The sequence below is a fragment of the Mastigoproctus giganteus genome, chromosome 11 (genome assembly GCF_048544385.1).
Source record: "Mastigoproctus giganteus isolate SK-2022 chromosome 11, ASM4854438v1, whole genome shotgun sequence".
NCBI classification, from domain to species: domain Eukaryota; kingdom Metazoa; phylum Arthropoda; class Arachnida; order Uropygi; family Thelyphonidae; genus Mastigoproctus; species Mastigoproctus giganteus.
In genome coordinates, this window is record NC_143585.1 from 24414808 (window position 1) to 24439405 (window position 24598).

General features: G+C 37.6%; 1 protein-coding gene across 1 annotated transcript in view; it reads right to left on the reverse strand.

Annotated features, from left to right (window-relative positions):
- The window catches only part of Cand1 (Cullin-associated and neddylation-dissociated 1), a 290969-nt gene extending 273077 nt beyond the window's left edge, over positions 1–17892 (reverse strand). Inside the window, exon 1 of the mRNA XM_090385031.1 lies at positions 17746–17892. Coding sequence (XP_090241157.1) covers positions 17746–17787 — 42 coding nt within the window. The 5' untranslated portion in view covers positions 17788–17892. The remainder of the gene's footprint in view (positions 1–17745) is intronic.
- Positions 17893–24598: the final 6706 nt, after the last annotated feature.

A 24598-nucleotide genomic window follows, 5' to 3' on the forward strand; every position in this document is an offset into this window, starting at 1 on the left:
CACATCATAGTATCCAATCAAATTGGTCAGGTAAGACTTTCCCTTAACAAAACTATGCTGTGTCTGAGCTATAACCGAAGTCTTGTCTAGATCAGTGTTTCTCAATCTTTTTACTCTCGTGGCACATTTTCCAAAGAAGAAAAATTTCGCGGCACACCTACGTAGTCATAGAAGAAGAAATTTCTAAATTTCGCGGCACACTTGGAAAATTTTGCGGCACACCCTTTGAGAAACACTGGTCTAGATGATTGTGCAGTGCTTCTTTAACCAGTGCCTCATTATGAGCTATTTGATGTAGAAGAGTGGGTTTCCACTGAACTAGCCTTATACTTTCACAAGGAATCTGCACTTTGCCAATATTACTTCTATCATATTCATACTATGTCCTATACATTAATATTCAAATCCAAGTGAAATCCACCGTAAGTTACAAGCGCATGTACCTATAACAGAAGAGCATCTTCACTTTCCTTACTCAGTACATTGGTTATGCATTCATTTCCATTACTAGATTTGGTGATACAGTACTTGATTTCCAGAATACTGGTTAAGATGTTGTGAACAGTGTCCAATAAAAGATTTCAGCATGCACGCGCGCGTGCGCGCGCACACACACACACACCATTAGCATAACGAAGTAGGTAAAAAATAAAAATGGTACAAAATAATACGAAAATTAATATAATTTTGATTTAATATGAGTTATATATAAATATGTAACTGATATTAAATGGGGTAGATGGATTGCAAATTAGCAACACATATGACATACCAGATATTCTCCCTGATGAGGCAGAACATGCATTGGGAAAATGAAGAATCAGAAAGCCCTGGGGGAAGATGAAGTTACTGTAAAATTGTTAAAATTGGGAGAAAGAGACAACACAAACTGGCAAGGCTCTTTACAAATACGACAAAGCAGTGGAATAATGCAATCATAGTTTTGCTGCATAAGAAAGGATATAAATCAGAAATTATAGACCAATTAGCTTGTTATCCCATATCTACAAGTTGTTCACAAGGGTCATTACTAACAGATTAGAAAGAATACTTGATGAGAATCAACCGAAAGAACAAGCTGGCTTTAGGACAGGATTCTCAACTATGGATCACCTTCACGTAATATCACAACTAATGGAGAAAGCAAATGAATATAAAACACCATTATGCCTGACATTTGTGGATTATGAAAAGGCATTTGACTCCATATAGCATAAGGCAATGTTTCGGGCACTAGAAAGACAAGGCATAGATACCCCACATATTATGATTTTGAAGAAAATATATGAGAGTGCTACCTCCTTTATTAGACTAGACAAAGACAGTAGGAAATTTAAAATCGAGAAAGGAGTTGGACAAGGAGACAATATCTCCGAAGCTGTTTACTGCTGCCCTTGAGGAAGCTTTCAGAAGATTAGACTGGTCGCAGAAAGGAGTCAATGTGAACGGAGAGTACCTAAACCATTTACGATTTGCAGATGACATTGTGGTCATAAGCCACGATCCCAAAGAATTGGAGGAAAATCTTAATCAGTTATGCACAGTTAGTAAGGATTTTGGATTAAAGATGAATATGGCTAAAACAAAAGTAATGATGAACAAGTATGCCACAGAAAGGGAAATAATGATTGAAGGAGCAGTAATTGAAAAGGTGGAGTCATATACTTATCTGGGACAAGTTATTAGCTGTAATAATGATAAATGGCTGGAAGTCAAGAGAAGAATAAATTTTGGATGGATAGCATTCAGGAAATATAGTCACATACTGAAGAGCAATATCCCAGTTTGTCTGAAACGTAAAATAATGAATCAATGTATACTCCCCACCATGACTTATGGAAGTGAAACTTGGGCACTCACCAAAAGAATAGAAGAGAAGCTGAGAACTACACAGCGAAGAATGGAACAAATTACATTGGGAATCAGACTGTTAGATAAGAAGAGAAACACATGGATTAGGCAGCAAACTCAAGTAAAGGACATTCTTATCAAAACTAAAGAACTAAAATGGTCTTGGGCAGGACACATAGCTCGAAGACATGATGACAGATGGACTAAGAAAATAACAGAATGGTACCCAAGGGGAGCTAGAAGAAAACCTGGAAGACAAAGGCGGAGATGGATAGATGAAATTCATGAGTTTTTGGGTAGTAAATGGATGGCCTGTGCTCAAAACAGAAGGAACTGGAAAGTTGCTGGAGAGGCCTTCATCCTGCAGTGGATTGAAAATGGCTGATGAATTCATTAGTGAAATTCAACAAGCTATGAAGACAATGCTACTTTTTGAGGATTATACTGAATGGATAAATTGAATACTAATTTTGTTTATATCACAAATCTCTGAAGTGCTCTCCATCCCATAAGTTATAAATAAGTTACTACCAGCAGAATTCTTAAAAATATTAAGAAATTATATTGCTTTCAGGGTATTTTTGGCAATTTCTATATTAAAAAAGGTGAGACCTCTCTATATAATGGATTAATATATGCCAAAATTGCAATACTGCCTACAGTATTGCAATTTTCAAATTATTTAAAAGAACAGTGGAGTCAAATTAACATTAGTAGAGGCATATGATGCAAGAAAGCAAGCTTATGCAGCGTCAGCCAAAAAAAAAAAAAAAAAAAAAAAAACCCGCTCCCATTTCACTCCTCCGTTCGTCAAATACCTGTCCAGCTCAGCCTTAAATTTATTTAGGCTATCAACTTCCACAACAAAAGATGGAAGTCTGTTATACACAGCAGCAGCAAAAAAAAAAAAAAAAAAAAAAAAACAACACTTCCCATTTTACCCATCCATTCATTCCAAATGTTTGGATAGTTCTGCTTTGAATATATTTAAACTATCAACTTCCACAACAACAGATGGAAGTTTGTTCCAGCAATCAATTACCTGCTGGCTAAGGCAAATTTCCACACATCTATTTGACAACTGTCGTTCCTCAATTTCAGTTTATGCCCCCTCAGGTTTGTAATCTGAACAAGAGGAGGAATCCCATCAGCATTGAGAATGCTCAATCCATACAAGGCCTTATACACTTCAATCAGGTCACCTTCCAGGTGCCTAGTCTCCATATGTTGCAAAGGCTTAAGTTCTGCAATTTGCAGAACTTAAGCCTTTCTTTGTAAGAACACCCCTTTGTTCCCCTTCTCTGAACTCGTTCGAGCAACTCTGCATCCTTCCTAAAATGAGGCTTCCAGACCTGTACGCAGTACTCAAGGTGTTTCCTGACCACTGCCTTATACAAGGGGATAATCACCTTGTCCCTGCTAGCAAAATTCCTGTATATCGTTGACAAGACTCCATGACCTATTCTGGCAGCCTGTCTGCACTTCTCAGAGAAGTTCATATCCGACTGCACAATTACCCCCAGGTCTCTTTCATTCTCCACTACCCAGTTGGTATATTTTTCTGGGGTTACTGCTACCCATATATAGTACTTTGCATTTGTCAATGTTAAACTTCAGTTGCCACTTCTCAGCCCATCTGCCCAACTTTTCCAAAACCTGTTGCAGCAGCATACTGTCATTAACAACCCTGTCAACCTTTGTATCATCTGCAAACAAACTTTGTCATTAAGCTTGATATACCTTCATTATGTATTCTATTAATGAAATTAATAGAATATCTAATGAAGATTAGATATTCTATTAATTTATATTATTAGATATCTAGGGATCACTGAATATAATGAAATGTCAGGAAACCTAAGTAAACTATTAAAATAGATTAATAAAACTGAAATACACAAAACTATGTAGACTGCATTATACTCTTTTAAAGTGAAGTAGTGTGAAAGGTCAACTATCCTTTAAGAATCATAACTGGATTTAAAAAATGCTATTCCTCACCCAATGTACTCCCCACTTCTAATGTTACTGATAAACTAACAGAATAAATTTAGGTTAATGATTTGGCTTTATATAATCATTGTATAACATTTCCCTGCAGTCCTTATAGTATAGGAACAATATGAGGATCAGAAATGTACTCATAAATACATTTCTTTTGTAATTGAGGACCTGATGAATTTTGAACCTCAACTAGTGTTGGACTTGGAGAGTTATGCATCTAAAACTTAAATTTTTTATTAATTTTTATACTGGATTTGATGAATTCTGCAGATTTTTCAAGTAACATTTGATAGATTTTAAACAAAGATTCATGTGGCACTCATAACTCAATTACAAAAGAAATAGACTTGACAAGTTTTGCACCTAGACCCCTCATATGATACTATAAGGACTGCAGGGAATAGTGGCGTAACTAGGGTGAGGCAGGTGGGGCACTTGCCCTGGGTGCCAAATTTGTGGGACGCCTTTTTATAGTTAAAAATGCAAAACTTCCAAGAGAACAGTTTAAGGGGCACCATTTTTTTTTATTTGCCCTGGGTGCCATTAGCCCTAGTTATGCCTCTTGCAGGGAAATATTTCAATGCAGTATTTCAAATCAAATTCATATGCTTTACTGCATTCAATTTTCAGTCATGGGATCATTTTCCTCCCACTAAAGACTGAGACTGAACCTAAGGCTTATTTTCTACTTAAAGATATCTATCTGTTATCCACTGTTCTGTTTAAGCTGTTAATATCTTTTTTTTTAAACTGTATAGCATCACCATGACAGGTGAATTCACTACACATTCAAAACCTAAGAATCTTTCAGGGCAGGTCTATGGCTTTGTGTCAGGCCAGCTGAGAAGAAGTTGCTTCAAAACAGCTGTCCTAGCAGTGTTCAGATTTTTAAATGAATAGTGAACTCACCCATTCAGGTTATACAATTTAAAAATATTAGCAACTTAGAAAGAATAATGATACATTCTTTTGTTTGCTCTATTATAGATTGTATAGTAGCACCAGTAAATAATTACTTTTCAGCAGTTCACTATGGAAATACCACTTTTTAGGTATCTATGGGTGTGGATCCCCCCCCCACAGAAATCATGTAAAGTCCCTTAATCTTTCAATTTCCCTTTCTTCAAGTTTGTTACTTTCTTATTTGAGGGCCTGCACGATGTGCTTCTGCAGTCTTTGTAACATAGGCAACACCATGCCAACTTTGTGGAATTCAGGAGGTTCTCCCCACTATAAGGATAGGCTTTCTTTAATTACTTTCTTATTAGTTTATTAATTAATCACTTCTTCCACCTTTTATGGTAACAGTAGTTACCTGCAAAATATGTGATGTAGTTTCAGAAATAAATTTGTGACTGAAGAGTGATTAATCCAATTGAATTATGGTTTAATTATTGATTAATGACACCAAGAATGTCACCTCATTCTTTTTCTTAATATGATTTACTTAACATTAATTCTTTATAGTGAATAATAATGATAATAATCTTTAATAACTGTAAAAGATATAATTACAGTGATTCCCATAACAGAAAGCAGAGATTTAGGAAAACATTACAACTGAATAATTTAACACTGATGATGACAGAAAGAGTGAAAAATTCAATGATGCAGGAAATTAAGCTGCTAATACTAGGAGAAATTTGATCATGATTAGTTTATACTCAAAGGATTAAGGAACAAGGTTGCTGTTGCTTTTAGATGAAGTACTTCCATAAATTCAGATAGCTGACTCCTTGAAGATTCCAATTATTTCATTTCAGAAGAATTGTGTTTAGTGGTTTTATTTTGTTGAAGTTAGAGCAAAGATACAGGTTGTTCCTAATTAACTTGATAGGCATTCTCCAGCATATGCATATTTCAAAATGTTAACGTCATCCTAAATCTAGGTACTTTAATGTTCAAGTTGTCAATTCTGATTCTGTCATCATGGATAATTTAGATTGCTGCATAACAAGATCTTGAGATGGCTTTCGGATGGCAAGACCATCATTCGAGACTACGAATGAACAATATTTAATGTTCCAAATTTCCTTGAAGGGCAGATATGTCAAAGCCCAAATCAAAGGCAGAATACATGCCACACAAACATTAATATACTTCATTTTAAAGGTTTTGTTGTGTTTGACAGAGATCCATTTTTAGATTCCAAAATGCTGAATGTTTTTTGAGTGGGGATAGGAAATATGGTCCAAAAAAGCTTGGCAAAGGATTGCTTCATTTCAAGAATAACATCTAGAAATAGGATAGAAGGCAAAGGAGTGAGTTGGTAACAGTCAATAATGGGACTGAAAAGGGGTTTATAACTTAGGGAGAATATGACATGCTTTGATTTTTTTGGGGTTGATGGCAAGGTGAAGGTATTTTCAAAATACCTTGGCCTTGCCATTAAGTAATTTAGAAGTGTTCTTTGAGGCCAAGGAATTTCTTGAAAAGGGCTGTTGTTTGCATATGAACCAAAAGGGGGAGGGATATCTTTATAAAAAAAACTGAAGAGTAGTGCTGATAGGACAACTCCTTGTGATATTCTGCATTTAGTTTATCAAATAGCCACCATTAGTTACTGTGAAGTAAAAATGTCTTACTGACCGAAGCTGCTCAAGAAAATTATAAAACATTCCACATATCTCATAGTTGATCTTGACAAGATGGAGCAGATGTTAAAAGTTTAAACTGCATTGAATGCTGCAGTTTAAACTTTAACATCTGCTAATTTGTTATATCAAGAACAATGGTATGTATGGTCTGTTCAGTGTTCCAGGCTGTGAAAATCTTCTGTTTAAGTGACTGCCGGCAAGTAATGGTAGAGCAATCCTTTAATGTATAATGAATTGATTGGGTCCATCACAGATGACATGAGCTGCAAGTTTCTCATATGGACATTTCTCAATGCATTTTTAGAAAAATGGCAGTAAGTCTGAAATTAGATACTTTTCTGGGGGGATGCCATTTTGGAAATAGAACAATTCTGAACCTTGCAGGGATAGTAGGCTTGTGGAGGATTTCGTTAAAAGTATTACTAATAAGGAAGCTGGCCGACCAATTAAAAAAATAGAAATAAGAGTTCAATTAGTTCATTCTCTGAGAGACAGACTTCAGACAGGCTAGAAGAAGTGCAGTGAAGATCCTCTAAGGGAAAGCTAGCTGCTTGAGCATGAATCCCTATATCTGAGAACAAAATTGGTTCATTCATTCAGACTGGGAGGAAAGCTAGGGGAATTTGTGAAAGAAAAGATCCTTTTTGCCACTAAGTCTGTTGACAGATAAACTTGCCTAACGACTCTTGCTTCAGCTCTTGAAAAGCCTTTCTAATGACACACCTTTCTAATGTGAGGAGAAATTTTAGGTTTTATGAACTTGTTTTCTCTTGAATGCAACTGTGAGTTGGAATATATCCATATGAGAATGCAGAGTTAAGGAGATACACCAGAGAGATATTAAATAGGCAGATAACTTAGTCGATATTTGTTTTTCTTTGCACCAGCAAATAGTGGTGCAAAGAAAAATCTGATATCAGGTATTGCTATAGATATTATGATTTGGCTGGAGGAAATCTGTTGCATAGCAGTATCATTCCTAAGTAGGAGTCTCTTCTAACTCTCCTCTGTCTGTCTTTTAAACCAGAAGATAGACAGAGCAGCCAGTTTCATAGCAAGCATACTGCAAAAGTTTCTTGAAGGAAGAGTTATGTTGAAATCTCCATCCAAATGAAGGGGGGGGGGTAAGAAGAGCTGCAGATGCTTCTTTGTTTGTTGTTTGGTTTTTAGGAGCATTAGCAACTAAGGCCATATTGCTCCGGGATATGCGGTGGTCATTCCCTGACCTTTCCGCATCCTCCATATTTGGTGGTGACGGGCTCGAACCCCGGTCTAATCAAGAAGCGTGTGCTATGCACTGCCGCTCCTTCCCACCTGGCTACGGAGGCGCCACTGCAGATGCAATCCAAGCACAGAGTTCTTGAATAGTATGTTCAGACATGAAGGGGAATGGGAGTATGTCAACCATAATGATAGGCACTCACTTAATACATTCACTGCTTCATGCAAACATGCTGCATCAGATTTTTAATCCACGTGAAGGGAAAACTATTCTTCTTTTAAACTTTTTCTTTCAATTTTACAGAAAAAAAAAAAAAAAAAACATTTCTGGCAAGCAACCGTCAGTGGAAGATAAATCAGTCATAGTGAGAAGAAAGCCCAAAAATGCCTCTACCCTTTCCAATCCAGATGTCACTCAATCTTGGGTCAAAGAGGTCATCAGAAAAGTTAGCAATGAAAGTGTTAATGAGAAATGTTGCAAGAATGGCTTCAATGCTATTGTTTATATTTGAGCAAGAGTTTCAGAGATGAAACATTTTAAAGAAGGACATAGGCCTGATGTAGCCGAGTGGTCAGGAGCGAGAGTGCATAGCACGCGTTCTTTGAGTGGACCGGGGTTCAAAGCCCGTGACTACTGAATACGATAAATATTTGTATTGACGATTTATTGTAAACTCTACTGACTTGGTTGTCGTGCCGGAGTATAAACAGAAAATTTATTTATTTATTATTTATTTATAACTTCCCCATCCCTTGTGTTGCCCATTTGCTGCCAGGCATTGAAATCTGAAATATGCTGCCTGAGAAGAAATATCAAACTCATTTTTCTATTATAAGAAAAACTGATGTGTCATTTACAAATAACTCTGTAAAGGTTATCATCTTGATTTTCAAACTACAGACATTCTGAAAAAAGAAATTGTAAATAACAAAGCTATCAATTTTTAAACTTTTTTTTTTTAAGCACTGAAGCAAAAGCACAGCAGTCAAAGCTATATAATCACCACTTGACCTGTTGGTGATATGTACCAGGAATTTTCCATTTTGATTTAGTTATGAAAAAGAGCAATTAACAGGACTTGCATAGCTTTTGTTGCAGTCAAGCCTAGGTTTTGTTTCTGATTTTCCACCTCTTACCTCTGTAGCTGGAGGGCTTCTTCTTGGAAGCCAAGTGGATAAGGGCGATTGTTGTAAAGATTGCCAGCAGAGCAATGCCGCCAGGGGTCAGTAGTTTGCAAAAAAAGAAGAAAGCTTCTCTAATAATCAAATCAATAATGTAGAGCAAAAGAAAGGAATTCAACATAATCCACAACCATTAGGCCAAACTAAAGTGTGTGACCCAATGGTTTTTTTGTGGATTATGTGGATTAAATTTTTTTGGTAGAATTATTTTATGGTGCAAACAGGATGTCAAAGCTTTAGCTTGAATTTTGTTGTATTACCTTCTACAGAAACATATCTGATGAACTTCATTAGCAATGCCAATCTCAGATCCCAAATTTTTTCTGAGAAAGTTTGCATGTATATCAAGCAAATAGGTCAGTGTCAAGCAATTGTTTAAATTATCGTTATATACACTTATAACTAGGTTTTAGTGCTTCCTCCCCTCCCCATAAAAGTAACATCTGATAGACTTTTTTTTTTTTTTAGGTGGAATCCAGTACTACTAATATTATTCAAAACTGAACAATCACTTGTTCACTGTGCTTAAAGTGATTAAAATGATTAGTAACAGTTATATGGTGCAAGGAAACTCTAAACTTTAACTACCACAGAAATAAAAAATCTTATTCGACTCTCACCTCGTGAAGGCATCTATCTCTCTCCAGCTGACTGAATTTACCCAGGTTGTCAGCTTCAACTACCCAAGGAGGCAGCTTATTCCAATAGAAAGTAATTAGTTGATGATGACAGTACATATAGGGTCTAAATTTTTTTTTTTTGTTTTTTTTTGTTTTTACAATTACAAGAATGAACATATAAAACACATTCTAGAAAAAAGGCTGACCTTTTCTTTTTGAGGGACTACAATTTGAACCCTTACAACAGACTTCTATTAAGTGCTGTACAAAAAATATTTCCTCTGATTCAACATAATACACTTCCTTCTAGGCATGAATTGTAATTTAAAAATAACTCAGTAAATATGCAAACAGAAGGCTAACTGACTGCCTAACACTACAGATCTAATATAATATACAACCAAACCAATTAATATCAACACTACACACAAATATAATACATGACCAAACCAGTTACCACTAAGACTAAAATATAATAAAACTGATGATATAATTAATATATTTATTCTCTTTATTGCTTCAGAATTCTAATGCTAAATTAATTCAAAATTACAGTTGGAAAAAAACTATTATATATTAAAAAAAAAAAAAACCAAAATTGTTTTTATACAAAATTACACTTAAAAAAAAAAAAAAAAAACCAAATACACTGATGAGCCAAAACATTATGACCACCTACCTAATATTACTTTGGTCCCCCATGTGCAGCCAAAACAGCTTGTACACAGTGAGGCATGGACGCTACAAGATTTCTAAATGTCTTGTGGTATCTGGTACCAACACATAACCAGCAGATTGGAGATGCTGTTCCAACACAAACCACAGATGCTTGATGTCTGTGGAATTTGGGAGCCAGGGCAATACCTGGAAGTCTTCCTCATGTTCCACTAACCAGTCTTGAACAATCCGGTCAGTGTGGCATGGCGCATTATCCCGCTGAAAGACGGCACCACCAGATGAAAAGACCATTGCCACAAAAGGGTGTGCCTGATCAGCAATGATGTTTAGGTATGTGGTAGACGTCAGAGTGCCCGACACATGGATGACTGGACCCAGGGTATTCCAGCAGAACATCGCCTAAAGCATGACACTGCTGCCACAGGCTTGTTTTCGTCCCAAGGTGCATCAAGGCACCATCAATTCCCCAGGTAAAACACAGACACACACATACCCGGCTGTCCACATGTTATTTCCTATGGTTTTTGTTTTTTTAGGAGCATTAGCAACTAAGCCCTATTGCTCCAGGGATATGCGGTAGTCATTCCCTGACCTTTCCACATTCTCCGTATTTGGTGGTCACGGGCTCGGTCTAATCAAGAAGCGTGTGCTACGCACTACTGCTCCTGCCCACCTGGCTACGGAGGCACCTACTGTCCACATGGTGCAACAGGAAACGTGATTCATCGGACAGGACAACTTTCTTCCAATCACTCAAGGTCCAGTTTCGATGCTCACGTGTCCATTGTAGACGCTGTCGCCAGTGAACCGTGGTTAGCATGGGCACTCGGAGTGGCCTGTGGCTACACAGCCACATTTTCAGCAGGGTTCGTTGTACTGTGTGTTGTGACACATTACTCCTGTCACCAGCATTTCAATTACTGGCGAGTTGTGCCGCAATCACCCTTATGTTGCCATGTACCATCCAGGAGAGCTTTCGCTCACCTCTAGCATCGATGAGTCGTGGTCGTCCCACCTTGCTGGCAGTTCGTGGGTTTTCCCTCCCCGGCCCACTTTCGGTAGGTAATAACCATGGCTGACCAGGAGCACCCCACAAGCCATTATGTTTCAGATATGCTCTGACCCAGTCATCTGGCCATTACAATTTGGCCTTTGTCAAATTTGCTCAAGTCCACTGACTTTCCCATCTGAAGAACAAGAGTAACACTGATTAATGGAGCTCAGTATCAGGTGCTTTTTATACTGTGTCCTGACCTGCACATCAGTTCACCTGCAGTTGCTTCGATTTGCATAATGACTCATTGGTCATAATGTTTTGGCTAATCGGTGTAGATTTTATACTCAACCAAATTCGGGAAATTTACATATAAACTTATTTATTCAGTGTTTAGTACAGAAAAGCAGAGTTATTTTAATACAATCCAAGTCAGGAGGACATAGTTAATACACAAAACCATGATTCTAATTACAACTACATTTAATTCTTAAATATAAATAACTAGAGACGGTCGTGTTCCAAGCCGCTAAGTGGATTTTTCTTATTTATTGATTTGAAATTATTGTTTTTCTAAAACTTTTGATTTAAATTTAGTAGTATAACATTATTTTGTGATTTTCTGATTAACTTGGTGTATTTATTCTTTACTCGGCCTTGTAATTGCATAAAAGTATCGGTAAAGGTTTCCACGTGTTTCAACTCCGCTAGCGTTCGTAATTTTCCCGCCATTGTGATACGATAGTTGTATGCTGTACTAGATAGCGTTAGTTGAACTTCGTTAGCAGTTAAATTGTACGTTTAAATAAATACATATAACGACTTAGATTACAAACATAATATAATTAATTATATTTAACATAATTAATAACATAACATAATTAATTATAATTAATTAATAAAATCATGACTCAGACCAGAGCAGCAAAGCAAAAGGCTCAAGCTAATGGAAGTGCTGTGGCTCACAGCAGAACTGAGGGGGGCAGTTGTCCTCTGACTCACAGCCTTATAAAATGCACTGTTTGCTTGATGTTTGCAGAGCAATTGGGTACGGGACATGATACTGCCAAGAGGGATGTCTTTGTGTGTGCGCGATGCAAGGAGTGTATCGATATCAGGCAACAACTCGGCGTTCTTGTAGGCCTATATGAGAGCTTGAAGGACAGGGCAGATGCCCTCGAAGAAACTAAATTGAGGGGCCCATCAAGCTCTCAGCTGCCCACATCAACGCCAGAGCTTGCACTTGGGCATCGCGTGACACAGAGACAACCCCCAAGGCAGAATGCGCTGGTCCCGAAGGAACTAGTAGTTGTTGGTGACTATTGTCAGGGAAACGGGGAACATGCTTTGTAAAAAAGATAGGTGGAACAGGACCAGGGTATGTCTGCCAGGGGCAAAGGTTGATGACGTTGTAGAGCGAATATCATCTTTTAAGGGCACAAAGGTGATATAGTTGTACACGTTGGCACTAATAATATTAAGAGTAGGAGACCGGCAGAATTACTTAACAAGTACAGGTCACTGTTGAACAAAAGCCGAGAATTAGGGTTGAATTTGAAAGTGTCTGCAATTCTGCCTAGACACGATAGGAGGGAGTATATGATGAGAGCCTTGTCGATCAATTCGGCCCTGGAAAGATTGTGCAAGGCTCAAGGGGTAGAATTTTTTTCAGCCTGGACTGTACTTGTTAACAGGAGAGATTGCTTCTACAGGGATGGGATACACTTAAATAGAAAGGGTGCAAGAATATTTGCTGATGCTATCGAGGCAGTGTTAGGTGGGTCGGAAAACTGCTAGCTTGGGGGGAGACAAAGACCAATAGATTGACAGTAGCCACTGGCAGAGGTGAAAGAGATTCTTGCACTGCTTCTATTAGAATGAGCAGAAGCCTGAAAAACAAGATGCATGGTATTTCAGAGACTGCTGGGAGCCATTGCGGTACAAATAAACACATGGGTTGTGTTAGGGTAGCTAAGAATAGAAACAGGTGCAGGTATACTTGCGTGTACACCAATGCTAGGAGTTTAGTAAATAAATTTGATGAATTTGAGGTATTGCTCAAAACATCAAAGGCAGATATTGTTGGGATATCAGAGACGTGGTGTCACACAGATATAAGAGATGCAGAACTGCAATTTGGGGAGTACAACGTCTACAGAAAGGATAGACAGGATAGGAAGGGGGGAGGGGTAATGCTATTAGTTAAGAAACACATAAAAACCAAGGAAGTGAAGCCAGTCGACATCACTGGACAGTGCAATGTTGAGTCAGTTTGGTGTGACATAAGCATTGGGAGATCAAAATTGAGAGTAGGAGTGTGCTATAGGCCTAATGACACTGATGAGTATAATAAGGAACTGTACAGGGAAATAGAGTGGGCCAGTAAATCAGAGAGTCTTATAATGGGAGATTTTAATTTCCCAGATATTGACTGGAATTTGGGGGCTGGTTACTCACACACTAGCAGGGCTTTTGTGGATTTATTGGATGATTGTTTTCTACATCAGCATGTTCAGGAGGCAACTAGAGGGAGTAATACTCCTGATTTGATTATCAGCAGTGATTCTTCATGCATTAAGAATCTGCAGATAAATGAACCACTAGGTGGCAGTGACCACAATGTGCTGAAGTGGGATTTACTCAAAGAGGTAACTACCATTAGGGGTAAAGGGAAGGGTTATTGCTTCCGTAAAGGCGACTACGATGGACTGAGACAGTATTTAAATTCTATACAGTGGGACCAACTGATGATGTTACCAACAGCAAATTCAAAATGGGAAGCATTCAAAGAACGTATCTTGGAAGCTACTAGGCTTTACATACCAACTAAGAAATATTGTTCAAGGTTTAGGCCAAAATGGATGTCAGATGAACTAATGAGGCATATGGCAGAGAAGAAAAATGCATGGGATACTTACAAATTAACACATGACACAGAAGCCTATGATAGATACAAGTTGATATGCAACCAAGTTACAAAGGAGGTTAGGCAGGCGAAGGCAGATTACGAGAAATCCTTGGCAAGGGATGCAAAGAAAAACAGCAAAGAGTTCTTTACTTATGTAAACTCTAGAAGGAAGGGGATGAATCAGATTGGTCCACTTGATATTGATGGCCACTTGATATTGATGGGTCAACTGTTGATTATCCTGCTCAGGTAGCTAACAAACTAAATGAATATTTTGCATCGACATTCACACATCAGGAGTTATTCAGCGAGGGGAATGCCAGAGGTGTATTCAACTCTAGCAGTAAGCTACAGAATCTTGAAATAACTGGGAGTAAAGTGGAGGAGAAACTGTTGAAGATAAACACAAGAAAGGCACCCGGGGTGGATGGGATCTATCCAGTTATATTAAAGGAGGCAGCAAAGGAAGTAAGCAAACCCTTAGCCATAATTATGAGAGCTTCCTTGGACTCAGGGGAGGTACCCATAGACTGGAAATGTGCAAATGTGACCCCAATTCACAAAGGAGGATCAAAGGCTGACACAAGTAACTATAGACCTGTGAGCTTAACTTCTGTTCCAGGAAAATTAATGGAGGCACTGGTTAAAGAAGCACTGCAGGATCATTTAGACAAGACTTCAGTTATAGCTCAGACACAGCATGGTTTTGTTAAGGGGAAGTCTTGCCTGACCAACTTGATTGGATACTATGATGCAGTCACAAAAGAACTGGATGCAGGGAATAACTTTGATATTATATACTTGGATCTTAGAAAGGCTTTTGATACTGTTGCACATGGAAGACTGCTACACAAATTGGAGCAGTGTGACATTGGAGGCAAATTGCTGCTATGGATAAAGGGGTGGTTGAGTGGGAGAAGACAGAGAGTGGTAATCAATGGACACTGCTCATCGTGGACTAATGTTATTAGTGGAGTCCCTCAGGGCTCAGTGTTGGGTCCATTATTGTTTTCTGTATTTATAAATGATATTGATGATGGTATATCAAGCTTAATGTCCAAGTTTGCAGATGATACAAAGGTTGGCAGGGTTGTCAAGGACACTACTGACACTATGCTGCTGCAACAGGATCTGGAAAGGTTGAGCAGATGGGCTGAGAGGTGGCAAATGAAGTTTAACATTGACAAATGTAAAGTACTACACATGGGAAACAGCAACCCCAGAGCAACGTATCAACTCTGTGGTACTACACTGACAGTGGTAGAGAATGAAAGGGACTTGGGGGTGATTGTGCAGGCAGATATAAAGTTCTCTGAGCAGTGCAGACGGACTGCAAGAGTAGCTCATGGAGTATTGTCAATGATATACAGGAATTTTTCCAGCAGGGATAAGGAGGTGATTATTCCATTGTATAAGGCAATGGTCAGGCCACACCTAGAGTACTGTATACAGGTCTGGAGGCCTCATTTCAAGAAGGATGTAGAGCTGCTGGAACGAGTACAGAGAAGGGCAACAAGATTAGTGAATGGAACAAAGGGGTGCTCTTACGAAGAAAGGCTTAAGTTTTGCAAATTACAGTGTCTGGAGACTAGGCACCAGCGAGGTGATCTGATAGAGGTGTATAAAGCCTTGAATGGTTTAAGCATGCTCAATGCTGATGGGATTCTTCCTCTAGCTCAGAAAAATCACCTGAGAGGGCATAAATTCAAATTGAGGAAAGACAGATGTAGGATAGACGTGCGGAAATTTGCCTTTAGCAAGCGGGTGGTTGGTTGGTGGAACAGACTGCCATCCCTTGTGGTGGAGGTTGATAGCCTAAATAAGTTTAAGGCTCAGCTGGACAGGTATTTTGAACGAACAGAGGGGTGAAGTGGAAGTGGGTTTTTTTTTTTTTTTTTTTTTTTTGGCTGATGCTGCATAAGCTTGCTTTCTTGCATCAAATGCCTCTACTAATGCTAATATAAGGTTCATTAGAGTCAAATTTCATTTTTTTGAGAAATTTGATTAACATTATATTTTTTTTATCATCCTTACTTTTTATGCTATGATTAATATATCACAGGATATAGTGGCTTCGATTTTTATATTAAAGATAACACATCAGAGAAAAAACAGCTAGCTTGTCATGAATCTATGACTAATTAATTTGCATTTGCTGTGTGTAAACCAACACATTATTCTCTACCTGGTATAGACTAATTCAAACTTTTTGAACTAGTAACTGTACTGTTTTTATAAGCAACTGAGACACTTATCATTTATTTGCAAAGATCATATCAAAGTAAGTATTGCCGTGCAAAACAAAAACAAAACAAAACAAAAAAAAAACTGACAGGTTCTTAAATACATTGCCTATACAAATTGACTTTTTGTTATCCATTTCTACATTTAATAGGGTGACAGAATGTGAATATAAAATTAGTATGATAAATACACAATATAGGAACAAATAATCAAATATTTAATGTATAAACAACATTTAAAACATATTTATCTAATTTTTACATTTGCAGATAGTGGTGATATAAATGTTAGTTTGATTTTTAAATCATTAGGTTACGAAAATTAATAACAATATACTGTGTACTGCTACAAACATAAAACTGAAATTAAACAAGAAACAACAAAAAATATATTTCTTTAATAAATTAGTGGAATTCTTTCTGTATTTGTTTGTTGGCTATTTAAATGAAAAAAAGTTACTTAACTTTGCACTGTGCTTAAAAGATCGGTAAAAAAACATGACAGACTCATAACAGGGATCAAACAGATTAACCATGAAGAACTGATCATGATTAAAAATTTACGTTGTCAATATTCATAACAGCTGAGCTTCTAGTTCAGTATTTATAGTACATGGCTGGACCTGGAAGCTCGTCTTTCTTATAGCAATTAAATATTGATTTTTAACATTTCACCTTCTAAATGACCCATGCGCTATCTTTAACTCCTTGTAAATTTTGATGTGGTTGTTGTCAACAAGTGTTAAGCCTCTATACTCTGCGATGTTAATTGTGGTTCTCAACACAAATTGAGAACAATTTGCTACGCAGTTCTTTCAATTTTGCGATGACCCTGCAAAAATACTGACCAAAGGGGCATTTTTCTCCACACTGATATGCGACCTCATGCAGCAATAAGCCAAATTGAATACTATTTTCGAATAGTTATCTACCTGGAGCTTTACAAACCTCTAGAGTTCGTAATGTACTCAGATGTGACGAAATTAAATTCATGTTTAAAAAATAAAAATACATTAATCACAAAATTCTAGAAATGCTAAACATCATAGTTTAATATTATCCTTCTTTTAAAAAAAGTATTGTCAGGAGAGGAAATTCCAGCGGGGTTATTATTCTCTTCGAAAGGTGTATATTAGACCACTTCTCTCTCTCTCTCTCTAAATTACTTGTAAATTGTATATTAAGAATAACTGGTATGTGCCAAATGCAAACACTACAATCTGATAACCCATTTAAGATTATTTCTTAATTATCCAGATTATGATAACATGGTTTTGAAATAGAAAAAAAATATAAATAGAAAAAAATGATGCTACCCGGTCACGGGTGTTTTAACCCTAACTACGGACAGCATTGCCATTACATCGTTATACAAAAAAAAGTGCTAAAAAATGAAAATGAATTAAAATAAATACAACAGACAACTCATTGAGGGAATATACTTTACCTTTTCCAGCAAATTTGCTATGTGATAGGAGACACTCGCCATTTTGATAAACTTTACACTTTATGATTTTTATAACAGAGTTAAACCTCGTTCTGCCTACATTAGGACAAACACTATTCGGCTTCGTCCCTACACTACTCTCGGCAACTCTCACAACTAAAGAAGACTTTCGAGATTAAGGCTCCATTCACTATCTTAAATACAAACAGTGATCATAAATGTCAAGTCCAAATTCAAAAGGAACTGTTACAATTTAATTATAATTTGAAAAACTCTTAACAGTGATTTAGAATCTTAGATCATTTAGGAAGAGAAAATTTCACTGGTTAGAGAAATATTTTGAAGTAATTTTAATAAAATAAATAAAGAAATAATAATATAAAATTTAAAATAATAAAATTTTGGACCTGGCTCAGTTAAGTTGATAGGGTTGGATTCGAATGTTTATAATGCAGAATTTCAGTCTAGTGAATAAAGGTCATACGGTTTTTGTGTTTATACAAATACATGTATTATATTTTCCCTTTTTCTGATGTTGTTATAGGGTTTTAGGCGCATCAGTGACTGATAGCATATTCCACCGTATTTATTGTCTGTAAATTGGATGTATTATGTAGTGATTTAATTGTTTTCTGGACGAAAAACTCGAATTTCTGAGAGAAAAATTATGCAATCCTCGCCTGGATACTGACTAACTCAGCCACTTTGAAAAAGGCACATAAAATACTTCCCGTTATCGACGAGAGTCGAACTCAGCTCTTTTCCACCCAGCGTGAGGAAAACAGTAATTTTACCAACTGTACTATTGCGATGGCGTTTTTCGGAAAAAAAAAAAATCGGAATTCACCTGAGAAAGCGGCGAAACGCAGAACTCTTTATTGTTGGATGCTGGAAGAACTCCTTATTGTCTGAAGAGTCTGTGCGGGTAGCACAGTGGTATCGTCACCATCCTCCCCACACCGGGTGGAAGAGGCTCGGGTTCGAATCCGTCCATGACGCCAGGCTTTTTTAGGCTGAAAAAAGCTTTAATAGGTTTTTTCGTCACTCCGTGGCTGAGTTAGTCGGTCTCAGGTGTAGATAGCAAGGTTTCCCCCTCCCCCAGAAACTGGGGTTTTTCGTCCAGCAAAGCAGACAACTCTACCATAGAACACACGCAATTAACAGACATATGCCACACAGCACCGCAGATAAATTTAATTATTCGGGTGACTCTTATTTTTTTATTATTTTATTTTTTAATTGTCTGGAGGCTGGAAGAACGTTTTATTGCCTTAGGATTGGAGGCGTCAGTTTAGGAAGGATGTAGATCTGCTAAAACGAATACAGCGAAGAGAAATCAGTTTGGTGAAGGGAACAAAAGATTGCTCTTACCTAGAAAGGCCTCAGTTCTGCGAAATGCAGTTCTTGGAGACTAGGCACCTGTGGGATGATCTGATTAAGATGATTAAGGCCTTGAATGGATTGAGTAAGCTGAACGTGAATGGCATTCTTCCTCTTGCTGAGACTGCACACATGGGGGCATAAATTTAAGTCAAGAAAGGATGGTTGCAGGATAGATACAGATGTTTACCTTCAGCCAGTGGGTTGTTAATTGTTGCAAAATACATAATTCTGTTGTTAGGGAAGTGGATAGATTGAATAAATTCAAGGAAGTACAAATTTGTTTTGGATGATGCTACAGTGGCAGACAAAAAAATTTCATCACCTTAAAAAAAGTAATATTTTTAGTAAAACGTATAAGATATTGTGTGATTACAGTCATTTTGTTTGTCGCAAAGCAAAATTATTGTGTCAGATAACGCTTCTATTACATTAGCTAGTAATTGTAAGGTATTGCATCAGCCGTTTCTATAAATACGGCGTTGGAAGGGTATACACGCTCTTTAGTATCCTGTTTTTACATAGGTGTAAGCATGGCTCCATATGTTCAGTTGACACCAAGAAAAAAAGTGTAGCTGTTGTTCTGTCCCAGGAAGCGCTTTCTACATGCGATATTGCTGATTAAATAGGCTGCCACCAGTCAACAGTATCCTGGGTGCTGAAATTAAAGCGCGAAACCGGTGATGTGAAGAGAAGACCTAGATCAGGCCGTAAGAGAGTGACTACGCATTCTGAAGATCGATATTTGAAACAGCTGTGCCTTTGTAATCTCCATGCTGGTGCTCCTTTTCTAAAACTGGACTTTGAGATGGCCTCTGGTGTTGAAATAAGTGCACGAACTCTCCAAAGACGGCTTTCGGAAAGTGATCTGCATGCCTATTGGCACAAGAAGAAGCCTTTTTTGACCCAACAAATGAGGAAGAAGCGACTTGCTTGGGCTAAAACGCATGTTTCATGGACAAAAGAGCAATGGGACACCGTCAACCTTTCTGATGAATCGAAATTCAACCTGCATGGCTCGATATGTCAGAAGACTAAAATCGGTGGCATACCATCTTGACTGCATAACATCGACTGTAAAGTTCCCCGCCCGCCGGTCAGATGGTCTGGAGATGCATAACAAGCAAAGAGGTGGGGCGAATTAAGTTTATTAACGGAACGGTGAATACCGAAACCTACACTGCTATCTTGGAGGAGTGCCTGAAACCCGTTATGAGGGATCACTACACAAACGTCCAAAACTACTTTTTTCAACAGGACTCAGCACCTTGCCACACAGCAAAATTGATAAGTTTTATGCTATTTAGATTTAATGACGATTTTTGTCTTCTTGTCTCACAAGGCTTAAAACATACTTACATCAATGTTTTCCCTCATTTTTCTCCCTTACCTCAGAAATGCTGGCGTTACAGTATTGGACTGATCTGGCAACAGTCTAGATTTGAGCCCTATTGAAAATTGCTGGTACATAATATTGTCTAAAATTGCTCAGAAGAAGCCAATAAGTAAGATTCAGCAGCATTGTAAGAGTGTGGTACCACGAAATTGGGCAACTGTATATCCAGAAGTTGATTAACTCTATGTCAGATCGTTGCAAGGCCGTAATTGCAGCTCGAGGAGGAACAACAAAATATTGAGGACTTATTTTGCTGATTTACAGTACATAATAATATTACGTTAACTTGTCATTTCAGTTTGTACACGTAAATGCAATAAAATGTATGTTTGGTTGTCATGATTGCCATTTGCATGATTTCTCATATTTCCATTAATTACGCATTTTGTCCTTTGGGAAAATATTTATGGCAATTAGGTATAGCAGGTGGATTCTTTTTATTGGATTTCTTTCACAGAGATATATATCCCATCTGACAAATGCATCTCGAACATTTCTGCAGTGCAAAACACATTATTTGCAAAATTCACAAGTGATGCAGTTTTTTTTATCCACCATTTTAGTCAGCTCAAAAGAAAACCCGGATATCATGAAAATTTTGACAAAAGAAGGGAATGGACCAAAAGTTATTCATGAACGTTTACAAGCTGTATATGGTGATGCTTCTGCTTCTAAATGCCAAATAAAATTTTGTTTTATGCAGTTAAAATGGGATCGAATCCATAGATGATAGAAGAATCTATAGAAGATGATCCTGCTAGGGACGACCAACTCCAGTAATGTGCCAGAAAACATTTATCGAAACTGGGTATATCAGGTGTAGTCTTTTTATTGGATTTCATTCACAGAGATATATATCCCATCTAACAAATGCATTTCGAACATTTCTGCAACCCACAATGCAGCGCAAAACACTTTACAGTGTATTCGCAAAATTCACAAGTGCTGCAGTTTTTTTGTCCCCCACTGTATATAAGACGTGCGGAATAGGATGTGCTATAATAGATATGCGAAAATTTGCAAAGTTCCAGCAATCAACCACCTTTAGCCAGCAGGTGGTTGATTGCCGGAACAAACTTCCATCTGTCGTTTTGGAAGTTGATAGATTAAATAAATTCAAGGAAGAAGTGGACAAACTTTTGATGTGAATGGGTGGTTGAAATGGGAAGCTTTTTCTTTTTTTTTTTAAAGGTATGTAACAATGTCCGAAGTTCATCCGGCTCGCTCTCACAAAGAGAAGAAATGCAGTCCATCCGCATATTTTGGATGTATACAAAACAATAACACACCCAACAACACACACAAGGAGATGCTCAGATGATAATAATTTTCCCCCATTTATACACAGACTAAGAGTTTAACCAGAGCTGCAGTCAGAAGTAAAAGTTATTCTTGCATTGCTACTATTGGTACATGCAGCAGCCTGGAAAGCAAGGTGTCTGGGAATTCAAGCCGTGCTGTGGGTAATCATGGAACAAATAAATACACGGGCCAACTAATAAATACAAATAACTACACGGGCCAACTAATAAATACAAATAAAAACATATAAATATATACATGTGTTAGGGTAACTAAGAGTAAGAAAATGTTCATGTTCATGTACACTAATGAAAGAAATATTGTAGATATATTTGATGAATTTGAAGTACTGATTAAGTAGTCGAATACAGGCATTGTCAGGAATAGCGGAGACGCGATGCCACTTAGACATAAGTTATGCTGAATTTGAATATGGGGAGTACAATGTACACAGGAAGGATAGACAGGACAGCAGAAGTAGAGGGGTTATGCTCACAATTAAGAAGAATATTAAAGCAAACGCAGTGCATCCAGTTGACTTTGGTGAGGAGTGCAATTTTGAGTCAGCCTGGTGGGATATAAACACTGGGAAAACAAACTTGAGAGTAGTAGTGCGTTAAAAGCCCAATGACTGTGATGAGTATACTAAACAGCTATACAAGGAAATAGAATGGGCTAGCAAATCAGAATGTCTCATAATGGGGATTTTAACTTTCCAGATGTTGACTGAAAAACTGTGGGTTGGTCACTTACACACTAGCAGGACTTTTGTGGATTTCTTGGATGACTGTTTTTTACAGCAGCATGTTAGAGACGCAACAAGACGAAGCAATAATAGAACTGGTTAACAGAAGTGATTCCTCCTGCATTAAGAATATGGGGGTAAGAAACCTACTGTGTGGTAGCGATCACAGTGTACTAATCTGGAATTTAATTAAAGACACAACTACTGTCAAGAGTAAAAGGAAAGGGTTTTGCTTTTACAAGGCCTCAGACAGTTTTTAATTATCTGCAGTGGAACCAACTGATGATGCTACCAACAGCAAATTCTAAATGGGAGGTAATCAAAGAAGCTACTAGGCTTTTAACACCAACAAAGAAATATTGCTCAAGGCTTAGACCTAAATGGATGTCAGATGAACTATAGAAGCACTTGAGGGGAACAAGAAAAGTGCATGGAATGAATATAATTTATCAGGTGATAGAGAAACCTATCGTATATATAAATTAGTATGTAATCATGTCACAAAGGAGGTTAGGCAAGCCAAGGCAGATTATGAGGTCTTTGGCAGAGAATTCAAAGAAAAACAGCAAAGACTTCTACGCTTATATTAAGAGTAGAAGCAAGGAGTTGAAGCACATTGGGCCACTTTATGTCTGTGAGTTAACTGTTGATGACCCTGCTCAGGTTGCATACAAATTCATTAGGTATTTTGCATCAAAATTCACAAACGAGGAACTCTTTAGGAAGGGGATGACCATGGTAGGATTTCCCATTAGGTACCATAAGCACAGTGCCTAGGGCCTACTAAACATTTAGAGCCTACGATGGAAAGGAAAAATTAAAAAAAAAAAAAACAACAGTTCACACTTTTCACCGTGACTAACGAAAAATGAGCTGAGAAAACAAGTGTGCAATCGACTCTAAGAGCTTCAATTCAACTATAATAAATGATAAACCACCTCAATTGACAGAATGACCATCACTTCGTTTCGACTTGAGTTAATTGACCTGATTAGCAGTCAAAGTGTTAAAATAGAAGAAACATTTCACTCCCCTTTTGTTAGCACATTTCGGAAATAAAAGTGCCTACAGACTACGAACACCAAAATCAAGTCCTGGGGATACCAGAAGTTTATCAAACTCTAACGACAAACTAAATGACTTGGTGATAACTGACACGAAAGTGGAGGAGAAATTGTTGGGGACGAATATAAAAAAAGGCATCGGCGGCGCATGGAAACTTACCAATTATATTAAAGGAGGCAGAAAAGAAAGTAAGCAAACCCTTAGCCATAATTACGAGAGTAGCCATAGAATCAGGGGAGTTCCCTAAAGACTGGAGGAGTATAAAAATATCCAAAATTCATAAAGGAGCATCAAAAGGCGACATGAGTAATTACAGACGTGGTAGCTTACCATCTGTTCCAGGAAAAATAATGAAATCACTAGTTAAAGAAATAATGCAGGACATTTGGACAGGTGTGCAATTATACGGCAATGACAACATGGATTTGTTAAGGGGCGGTCTTGTCTAACCAATTTAATAGGTTACTACAAATGATGCAGTGACCAAGGAACTGGATGGAAAAATTATTCTGATATCATATACGGTACTTGGATTTCTAGAAGGCTTTTGATACCATTACATATAAAAGACTGCCTAACAAACGTGAGCAACGTGGCATTAAGGGCAAATTTACTTTGGGTAAAACGATGGTTAAGTGGAAGAAGGCAGAGAGTGGTTATCAATGGGCACTGCTCTTCGCGGAGTAATGATATTAGTGGAATACTTCAGGTTCAGAACTGGATCCGTTGTTGTTTTAAATGTTTATGAATGATATTGATGAAGGTATATCAGATTTAAAGTCTAAGTTTGGAGATGCTACAAATGTTGGAACGGTGGTTAACGACAGCCATCAGGGTGAGCTACTGCAACAAGATCTAGGAAATTTTGGTCGATGGGAAGATAAATAGCAGTTGAGATTTAACGTTAACAAATGCAAGGTACTAAACATTGGTAGCAGTAACCCCAGAGTAACTTATCAATTGTG